At 40.2% G+C, this 11,469-nt stretch overlaps 1 protein-coding gene across 1 annotated transcript; it reads left to right on the top strand.

The window, feature by feature from the left end:
• Positions 1–5,629: 5,629 nt before the first annotated feature.
• On the top strand, positions 5,630–11,205 carry LOC110525387 (forkhead box protein B2-like). The gene has a single exon (XM_021605451.3). The coding sequence runs from the start codon at positions 9,725–9,727 to the stop codon at positions 10,664–10,666; it is 942 nt and encodes a 313-aa protein (XP_021461126.1). The 5' UTR covers positions 5,630–9,724; the 3' UTR covers positions 10,667–11,205.
• The last annotated feature ends 264 nt before the right edge of the window (positions 11,206–11,469 follow it).

Genomic DNA, 11,469 nt, shown 5'->3' with positions numbered 1-11,469 from the left:
CTGTAGCTCACCACTCTTCAAGATAACTCCTGTCCTCTGTAAACAGGAGGCCTAGTCATTATGGTCATCACTGTAACTGACTGGCTAGCACTTGGTAATAATCTCGTTTTGTTCCTCAACAAAATGTTATTCTATATAATTTTACTATCAAATAAAATAGGCTAATATAGGCTAGTCAAAATGAATATTGTTTTTTCTTGATTGAAAACAAAATGAAAACACTTTCTGAAGTCTTGGCCTACTTTGTTGAAACCACACATAAATTGTGGTTGAACAACCGACTTTAGATTTCAGTACTATCGACAGCCGCATAAGAGGGGTCCCGAGATCTGGCATTCACCACCACAGTGCAGTGAACAGTGGCCGTCTCAAATAGGCTTAGAGAGTAACTGCCCCTAAAAAGCAACTTCTCGTTTTGAAAAAGGCTTATGTGGCATCAATATGAGTCAGAAACATATATTATAGTGTCATATTTGACCATACAAAGTGTACAAAGTGTCAGTTAGTCTCATCCGAAACAGAGATTTGCGAGACAATAGGAAAAAATGGTATGTCAAGATGGTGAAGAGTACAGTAACAGTTTTCCTATAGTTATTTATTTAAAGCCTGCGCAAATTAATTGCATGTGAGATTGTGTTGGACCTGATCATAATGCCTATGGTCAATTTGGTTTGACATATCACTATGGGGCTAGTTAAGGACCATCAGTAAATTACACAATGTACGTGGGATAATGTAAAGAAAATGTCAATAGCGACAAATTTCAATGACTGAAAAACCTCAAACCAAATATAAAATGTAGAAATTCATATGCAAATATTGAAAGCATTTAATGAGATAGCTAAAATATATGCAACTTGAAGATATTGTCCCATTTACATTGTGTAATTTATTGACGGTCCCTAACCTAGCCCCAGAGCTAGGCTATTTAATGTCAAACCAACTTTGCCATGGTCACACACCTGGCTAAAGCTAATTGGCAAAAGAAGTTGGCTAGCAATAGCTATCAGCAACTTCAAGACACAAGACCTGGTTAGACTGTTTCAACTTATCTAGAAGGGTGAGTGACTGTAACTGTGTACTGTTTTGAATCCCCATGAGGTTGTTCAGCAATATTTCAAACTTTAAACTTTTACTCTTGTAAGTAATAGGGGTAGGGTAAGGTGTATGGAGAGATTTCAGTGCCAACATATATTGTATTTTAATTCCATAATTTTGAATTTGTAATTGAATCATTGAATTCATAAATTGAACTTCTATTTCATGATTTGAAAATGAATTGAATTACTTTTGCATTCAAATTAAATATTTATATATTCAATTTCAATATGGTAGATATTGCATTCATTGTCAGTGTATAAAGTTTACAAACTATAATTAAAATTTTACCAAAGTTTCATATATTACATTTTTCAGATGCATTCAGATTCAGTTTTCAAATTCAAATCTCTACATTCATATTCAAAACCAGAGACAACAACCTGGTACTTTTCCAGCAAGGAAAGGTAGAGGAAAATAAATAGAATCAAATGCTCTCTGTGATAAACAGAAGATACAAACAGAGTGGTTTTTGGTGGATTCTGAAGCCAATGTGGCATGTTGAATTTATTTTCTTCCTATGAATTTGGCTCTAGCGTTTGAACTGTTTGAGCTATAACCCATTCATGAAAACTAAGACTCTCTGGAATATGGAAGTGCCTTCTGTTCCCCTCTATGATGATCACAGGCCACACAGGACATGTTAGAAGGGAGTTTGACAAAAAAAAACAGCAATTTGTCCCCCCACAGTGGAGGTGTCATAATACCTATAAAACCTAGCAGTCAAACAGGGAAATGGTTCCAATCGTTTTTCCATCATTAATTTTTCTCATAGGGGTTTTTAAAGAAGTGCTCTCTTGGACAATGTGGCTTTTATCAATATATTTGGCTTTATTTACTCTCAGATTCAAACATTTTACGCTGAACAAAATATAAACGCACACCTGGCTAAAGCTGAAAAGATTTGGCATGGGTCCCCAGATCCTCAAAAAGTTCTACAGCTGCACCATTGAGAGCATCCTGACCGGTTGCATCACCGCCTGGCATGGCAACTGCTCGGTATCTGACCGTAAGGCGCTACAGAGGGTAGTGTGTACAGCCCAGTACATCACTGGGGCTAAGCTTCCTGACATCCAGGACCTATATACTTGGCGGTGTCAGAGAAAGGCCCAATAAATAGTCAAAGACTCCAGTCACCTAAGTCATAGACTGTTCTCTCTGCTACCACACGGCAAGCAGTACGGGAGCGCCAAGTCTAGGACCAAAAGGCTCCTTAACAGCTTCTACCCCCAAGCCATAAGACTGCTGAACAACAAATTAAATGGCCATCCGGACTATTTACATGACCCCCCCCCCCCCCCAAGATAACATTGGTCCCGAAGATGAATGTGTTTAAATCTATATTGAAACAAAATGGCATTGCACATCTCACTAATAAGTTCCCTATTTTCATTTTATTGCCAAATCCTATCCAAATCTTCCTAGTTACTCCGGTACTTGGGGAAAAAATACACCTTTTCTAAAACCAACATTTCATTAAATAACAAAAAAAAGTGTACACTGTAGCAACTTATTTCCCTTCATAGTTTGTTTGCCTAAGTGTGACCATCATCCACAAACCACATTTTTTGACCAAACTTTGCTTTTTTGTGTGAGCAGTTGGACATTTTTTTGGGGGGGCTAGTTACCAGATGTTTATGGAGTGATATCAGTGCCAACAGAAACTGTATTTGAATTCAATATTTTAGAATGTTTTATGCACAAATTGAATCATTTAATTCATAAATTGAACTTGTATTTCATTATTTGAAATGAATGAATATTGAATTCAGTTATAAAATGTAATTTAAATGTAATATTCAAATACACATTTTTAAGGTATCTGTGACCAACAGATGCATATCTGTATTCACAATCATGTGAAATCCATAGATTAGGGCCTAATGAATTTATTTCAAATGACTGATTTCCTTATATGAACTGTAACTCAGTAAAATCTTTGAAATTGTTGCATGTTCAAATCAAACTATATTTGTCACATGCCCCAAATACAACAGGTGACCTTACTTCCAAGCCCTTAGCCAACAATGCAGTTCAAGAAATAGACTTAATAAAATATTTGCTAAATAAACTAAAGTAAAAAAATCTAATAAATCAAAATGTAACACAATAAATGTAGATAACAATAACAAGGCTCTATGAAGAGGGGGTACAGGTACAGAGTCAATGTGTGGGGGTACAGGTTAGTCGAGGTCATTTGTAAAGTGACTATAGATAATAAACAGCAGTAGGGGGGCGGTTCAATTTGACTGATTTCCTTATATGAACTGTAACTCAGTAAAATCTTTGACATTTTTGCATGTTGCTTTTTTATTTTGTTCAGTGTAGGTACCATTGAACTTGTATTGGATTGCCAGGGGGACAGTCCCATTGGAGGAGGGGCCAGTTGCCCCAACACACTCACCTTAAAAACGGATAAATGGTTTTTATCTCTAAACAAGTGGATTATTTATTTTAAGTCTCCCTTAATGGTATGTATATTAAAAGGTTACATCTAACTTCATTATATTATACTGTAAATATCTAACTTTTTCTAAATGACTAAATATTAGATCAATTTACCTGAAGTTACCCTACCTTATCCTTTAACTTAAATAGACTTCTTCAGTTATTTGGACTAACCAGGCTGGTCAACTCCACTACTGTAATATTTTAGCAAATAAGCTGGGGCTTGCATGGCCAGGACAGGTGCATACATAACCAATGGTGTGGCATGTGCAGAACATTGTCTTCGAAATAGGCGGGGGTGGAGATAGAGAGGGAGTTGATGGAGAGGTTATCACTGCCGCCCAGCGTCTGTCGCCCGGTAAAGCATCAACGGCCTCGCTCGCTTAACATACAACCACTACACCACAACCGACTCGCGCCAAATCAAATGACCTTCCTTATTGTATTTTCTCTGAGGAACAAACGGTCTCTGATACGAGTGTAATTCACTTAGTCGTCATGGATGAGACACATTGTGTATAGGCTGGTATTACTCAAATGACTAAATGAAGACCAGATTTGTGCAATATTTCCAACCAAAAAGCCACTTTTCTGTCACGACTCATGAGGCCTATAGGTTCGCCAGAATTTGGCTTAGTTTCCAGTAACTTTGAACGACAACAAGGAAACGACATCACCACCCACCCTCTGTTTTATGGGGAAATAGAGCGATCACGGAGCATTAAGCGTCACCACTAAATAATTTCCCATTACTCCAACGGTAAGCCTTACCACTCCCAAACAGGCTCATTTTCCTGTTGAAACAATAGTAATTGATTTAAATGGCTCGCTATGCCGCGATGCGCCCATGATGACTTCGTGAGGGGTCTTTAAAGATTATTATCATAATTGCCATTATCCACATATATTTTCAAACGGGAGACAGAGGAAGAATATCCTGCCCTAAGCTGAACAAATAATTATTAGACTCTCGAAACAAACAGACGACCCCTTTTCCCGCAACCCCCACCACCATGTGTGGGCCCCCTCCCTGCGCCTTCATCCCCATACCTCGTTCTACAGCGGTGTGCAGACTTAATGTATGCTAAATTAATTGATATATCTTTTATAATTGATGTGCTGTAAAAAAAAAATAATGAGTAATTTACGTAATTAGCCAATTAAGGATAATTCCAGCATATGTTCAGTATGCCCAGAAGGTGTGCTTTACAAGTAGCCTAGTTGTTTGTCCAGGAGTTGGATGCTGCAGACTACAGTACCTAATTAATTGTGTTATGCATATCAGCGTGGTGTCTACTTAACGGCCCCCTTTGTGGAAACAGATTTAATATTTATCTTTCCCAAGTGTTTAAAGAGGATGTATACCCCCGTGTTAGCTTCTGTGGGCCTCAAAGGGCACCGACACATTTTTAGGCTCTGAAAAACAATGCATTCTTCATGAAGCCTATAGCCTAAATTCGTTTTAAAAGTGCTCTCTTGGTCAGCGAGCGACAAATAGAGCTGCAAATATAAAGACTAATATGTATAAAATATGCTATCCTTTGGCACCGGTGACCCTTTAGTGCTTGAAGGACTGTGGGGACGACGGCGACGACGACGACACATAATGGGAGAGATCTGTTGGCTAATTAATTGACACCGGTTTGAATATTCATATCTAATATAGCAAGCTCAGCTTAATTAAATTTGTTGACCTCTCTCCATGGAAGGTAAATCATGGAAGGCTTCATTACCCACTGGGCAAACCTGGTTGAATCAACGTTTTTTCATGTCATTTCAACCCGAAAAAACAATGTGATGATGCTGAATCAACGTGGAAAACTGACTGGATTTTAAAAAAGTAATCAATATGTCCTCTCTTTTTCACACAACTTTTAACCTACATTTTTGTTGATGTCAAGTTGAATTCACTTCAGTCGACAACTCAACCAAATGTAAATCAAAACTAGACGTTAAACCAGTAGTAGTGCATGGGTAAAATCACTGCATTGTTGGCTCTATAACCTGTTAATTCATATGTCTTGCGACCATGATATATAGGCCTAAAGGCAGAGACAATAAAAAGACAGAAGCAGAATAAATTCAGCCACATCTATGTTTTATCACAAAACCGGATAGCAACCTCTGTCCAGTGAAGTCCACAAAGCATATTCCATGTACAGTAACAGACAGCATGATGTACAGCATGGTCAAGCCAGTTAATGTTTCTGACATTTTCGGGCCACTAAACAACTATTGATTTAGAACCACAGAGGGTTACTGCAAGTTGCAGACAACTGGAGCTGCCTCCACTATTCCAGCACCATTTCAATTTCAATACTTCAACATCATCACATTTCCTCTGCTTAGTCTAATACAATGACACCAAACGATACCAAAAATAATTTAGTCAATCAAAGTAAGCTAAATATGATGTGCCTGTCCATGATTCTGATTTCTGTGTGTGTGTTTGTGTGTGTTCGTGCAAGTAGAAACTTGTAGAAAAACGCCAATGCCATCCTCCTCTCTTTCATGTTGATGAAACGGTCTATCACTCTGTCATACAGTACATGCTTGTTGTTGTCCTAGGCTACCTGGCTAAAATGATTGCTTGCTAGCCTAACTTCCATTCATGGGCAACGTTAGCTAGTTAACAGTAGCCTTCTACATCTATCTACATATTGAACTGCCATCCTCTCAGGCCAGGGGCACAACAGTGTATGAATTAATAGTTGGATCAGAATCGTTATTATAATCATTGTCCAGTACGGAGAATGAAGTAAAACCACAAGTCAAAATCCCTATCTCCATCCATGACTAATTTAGAAAAGGGACCATTTTTGCTAGCTGGATAGCTAGCCACCAGAAGACAACGAAATTCAACAATTCAAATTTTTCTGTTAAAGACATCTGCTCTCAATGGGATTTGATAGGAGTGACGCCAAATCCAGGCTGGCTTCCCTCAACACTGTTTTTTGGTGCACCAGGACCATTTAGTTTAGCTCAACTCTGATTGGCAAATGTTTTAATACTTTTTTTGTCAAGGGAGGCCAGATGGTTGCTGGCTTCTCTTGCATTCAATGCTACAGGCGGCAACAATGTCATACTCATTTGGACAAGACAGCATCAGATAGATAGCCTACACGTAGAGAGACAGAGGGGCGCTGTTTCACTCGCTCGGAAGCTTTCTCCTGTGAGATACATTCAGCCTCTTGCGAATTGAAGGAACATTCTGAAACAAGAGAGAGACAAAAGAAAACTTGTTTTATGTTTTTTTTTGTGTTTTTTTTTGTTGAGAAGACTGGCTTCCCTTGGCATCCATGAATACACGCCACTGCGTTGAACTGACGTCTGTGCCCAGTGGGTATTTTAATGTATTTGTGGGCGCGTCAAGGGCCGAGACATTACACCTGGCAATGCAAAAGCAGGAACAGCTTTTGTTATTCTGTTTATCAACTCAGAGATGGGAGCAAGTTTGTTTACATCCTTGTAGGATACACGAGAGGGTGTTTAAACAGACAGACAGCAGGTTGGCTGCAACGAGTCTCCTCACCGCAATTAATCTCAAACAACATGATTGTGTGTGTGTGTGTGTGTGTGAGATGGCAGGTTGGTTGCAATGAATCACCTCTCAGCAATTAATCAACGTGTGTGTGTGTTCATAGCCTATAAAAGTTATGGACAACTTTGATGGGGGCCACAGTTGCCCATGTTATGGGTATGCTTGTCATCATCAAGGACTATGGAGTTTTTTAGGATAAAAAGAAACGGCACAGGTAAAATGCTAGAGGAAAACCTGGTTCAGTCTGCTTTCCAACAGACACTGGGAGACAAGTTCACCTTTCAGCAGGACAATAACCTAAAAAATAAGGCCAAATGTACACTGGAGTTGCTTACCAAGACAACATTGAATGTTCCTGAGTGGCCTAGTTAAAGTTTTGACTTAAATTAGCTTGAAAATCTATGGCAAGACTTGAAAATGTCTGTCTAGCAATGATCAACAACCAACTTGACAGAGCTTCAAGAATAAAAACAATTATAATGTGCAAATATTGTACAATCCAGGTGTGCAAAGCTCTTAGAGACTTACCCAGAAAGACTCACAGCTGTAACCACTGCCAAAGGTGCTTCTACAAAGTATTGACTCAGGGGTGTGAATACTTATGTAAATCGAGATACTGTATTTAATTTTCAATAATTTTGCTAAAAAACATGTTTTCACTTTGTCATTTGTGTGACATATGTGTAGTTGGGTGAGATAAAAAAAATCTATGTCATCCATTTTGAATTCAGGCTATAACACAACACAATGTGAAAGTATGAATACTTTCTGAAGGCACTGTATGAGGTATCCTTCTGAACAGCGTGCATAAAGTTAAATAGGTTGCATAAAGTTGCATTTTGAAGCATCAAAATTACTGTGCATAAAATACACTTAGTGTACAAAACATTAGGAACTATGATCCCTTATTGATGTCACTTGTTAAATCCACTTCAATCAGTGTAGATGAAGGGGAGGAAAGGGAAAGGGGGATACCTAGTCAGTTGTACAACTGAATGCATTCAAATGAAATGTGTAACCCAACCCCTCTGAATCAGAGAGGTGGGGAGGGCTGCTTTAATCGAGATCCACGTCTTCGGCGCCCGGGGAACAGACAGGTTAAATAATGATTTTTAAACCTTGAGAAAACTTAGACATGCATTGCGTATGTGTGCCATTCAGAGGGTGAACGGGCAAGACAAAAGATGTAAGTGCCTTTGAACGGGGTATGGTAGTAGGTGCCAAGCGCAACGTTGTTGGGTTTTTCACGCTCAACAGTTTCCCGTGTGCATTAAGAATGGTCCAACACCGAAAGGACATCCAGCCAACTTGACACAAGTGTGGAAAGCGTTGGTCAACATGGTTCAGCATCCCCGTGGAACGCTTTCGACACCTTGTAGAGTCCATGCCCGGACGAATTGAGGCTGTTCTGAGGGCAAAGGGAGTGTAACTCAATATTAGGAAGGTGTTCCTAATGTTTTGTACACTCGATGTAGCTAGGACTAGCTTGGAATCTGTCATATTTCTTCACATAAACAAAGAGAAAACTAAGATAGAAAATGAAGATAAAGCCTATAACGAATTTTTAAAAACGCAACTTTAATAATTCAGGGATCTGTAGTATCCTAGTTAAAAAGCCACACTGTTTCAAGTTGACCTTATTAACTCACATAAAGCACAGAGACAAGTTGTTAATTTTCATGAATGATTTAGAATTAGGCCTATCGGGGACTAAAATGTACAAAATTGGTGAAAGATAAATTACATTACAACTTATTCTAATAAAGACGTGGCTGTAGGGCTATTCCACAATTTAAAAAAGTGTAAGAACATTTGTCTGTTTTTTAATTATCTTTTAATAATCTCTTTATAGTAATCATAATATTAACTTTAGTATTATTAGATTATAGGCTACTATTATAGGTTTTTATTTGCCTCATCACTAATACTATTATATCCACCCTTTTTCTTCTCAGAGCGCGCGAGTTTCCTGATTGGCACCGGGGCGCACGAATGTGTTTAGATTCTCCCTTCCCCTCTCCTGTAATCCTCATCATCCATCCCTCCCCTTCCCCCGCGACGGGTCCGTAAGTGCCTGAATACCATGTGATAATAGAGCGAGACCTGCAGGGGTCTCTGCGCCGCTCCAGCCTTACAAAAACGGTAAGGGGTGGCCAGAAGAGCGCACACGAAGAGCATTAGGCCCAAAGCGAGGAGCATCACCAACTCCTTGCCCTGTACTGTCGCAGAGACTGCGAAAGAGGCGGACTTTATTTGATGTGTTGTACTTTTACGCGCGAGATAAACGTGTAGGCTAAATTAGTGTGCGCCTGTGGACGGAAAAAAAACACGATTCTTCAAGGAAACCTTTTGGTGCTTTTTGTGATCCGCATCTTTGGGGAATTCATCTGGAGAAAACATGACCAGAGTCTGTGTCTGTGTTTGCCTGACTGACTCACTTATGATCTTCCATGTACACCACTAAAAGAAGAACAACATGCCAGGAGATCAATGATTTTGGTGTCTCCAAACTGTGGAAAACTCTGACTCGCGCCAAGTCACTCATACTGACCAAAGACTTGCAACAACATTCAGGCGCCCTTAACAAACAATATACAGCATATGCTATTGATACATCATAAATAAGTAACCAAAAGCATGCCTCGTCCGGGGAAGAACTCGTACAGCGAGCAGAAGCCGCCTTACTCTTATATCTCTCTGACAGCCATGGCCATCCAGAACTCCACCGAGAAGATGCTCCCACTGAGCGACATCTACAAGTTCATCATGGACCGATTCCCTTACTACCGGGAGAACACACAGCGGTGGCAGAACTCTCTGCGACACAACTTGTCCTTTAACGACTGCTTCATCAAAATCCCCCGGCGGCCCGAACAACCGGGGAAGGGCAGCTTTTGGGCCCTGCACCCAGACTGTGGAGACATGTTCGAAAACGGCAGCTTTCTACGCAGGAGGAAGCGCTTCAAACTGCTGCGCGCTGAGCACATGGCCTCCAAGAGCTCCCCAATGATGCACTATTTCCACCACCAGGGCAAGCTGAGTGGGGGGCATCATGAGCACCAAGGCCCCGCCGCGGCAGTGGGAAGGCTCCCCCACTTCCAGAGCTACGGCAGCATCAACTGCGGACAGTCCGGCGGCTTCAAGCACCCGTTCGCCATTGAGAACATCATAGGTCGGGACTACAAGGGCGTGATGACAAGCGGGCTGCCCATTACTTCGGTAATGCAGCACCTGGGCTACCCTGTGCCCGCGCAGCTCAGCAGTGTGGTCAACTCAATGTGGCCGCACGTCGGCATGCTGTCAGATTCCATGAGCGCCATGCCCCTACCAGTCTCCTCAGAGTACGCTCCCTTTGGCGTGTCCATGAAGGATCTCTACCACCACGCGAGCGGACAGACGCTGCCCACCATGCCCGTGCCCATCAAACCGACCCCGTCTATGGGTCCGATGCCCGGTCTTTCGGGCCTTCCGCCCGGCCCATCGCATCTCTGCTCCCCTTCATCATTGCTCGAGAAGAATGGTTCCGATCCTTTGGAGGGCATGGGCAATCCGATACACCCGGTTCTCCTGCTGCCTTAACCGGATAAAACGTCAAACTCGATTCTGTATCGACGAGGGAACAAACAACATAAGGGGCAAGAGCAGTATCTAAAATGTTAATCATTTAGCCTATAGTTGCCTAAAAGTTGAGCAGGTATGGTGACCTGTGAAGGAATTCAGACTGTAGGCCTATCATTCTAGTGATGAGTTGGCTACCACGCATTTCAGCATAATTTGTTCTTACTCCATTAGCACATTGTGAAGGCATTTGCCACATTAAAAGTGGCACTGAAATACAATCAGGAATTGACCCAAAGAGTTTTGATTTAATAATCATAATTAATTCAATAAAAATATAGAGGAAGATCAAAACTTGCTGCCTCAGTTTTTACATGTTTGAGTGAATAATATAAATTGTTTTAAAGTTTTTGTTCATTAGATTTAATTGAATAATTAAATGTGTAGTTTAATAATAACACAATGTATATGGACTGTTGTTATTAGCACGTAAGATAAATGTTATAACTGTAAAATAACATTATTTATCTTAAGAGATTTATAAAGAACTTTAAACGAAATACATGATCTGTCATGAGTTATTGTGTTAAGTTTTAATTGGAATGATTTATTTGAATTATCGAGACCTTATTTTTCTGATGTTGTTTCCTAGTTTTCAGTTAGTGCGTGACACCTCGTGCGAAAGTCATGAGAGCAAGTTCAACTATTTTGCACCTTATTAGGCCTATAGGCCTACACACGATATTTCAGGTTTCAATTTATGCGGTTACATTCAAGCTTATTCAAACTCATTCACACTCTTGAAAATGTTGTAATACAAACAT

Source organism: Oncorhynchus mykiss, chromosome 6 (genome assembly GCF_057628025.1).
Source record: "Oncorhynchus mykiss isolate SJ-2025 chromosome 6, ASM5762802v1, whole genome shotgun sequence".
Lineage (NCBI taxonomy): Eukaryota > Metazoa > Chordata > Actinopteri > Salmoniformes > Salmonidae > Oncorhynchus > Oncorhynchus mykiss.
Note: the sequence above shows the minus strand (reverse complement) of the source record. Positions and strands in the feature narration are given on the sequence as shown.

What these genes read in the sequence shown, in the direction of transcription:
- LOC110525387 (XM_021605451.3), top strand. Translation starts at nt 9,725, where the DNA reads ATGCCTCGTCCGGGGAAGAACTCGTACAGCGAGCAGAAGCCGCCTTAC.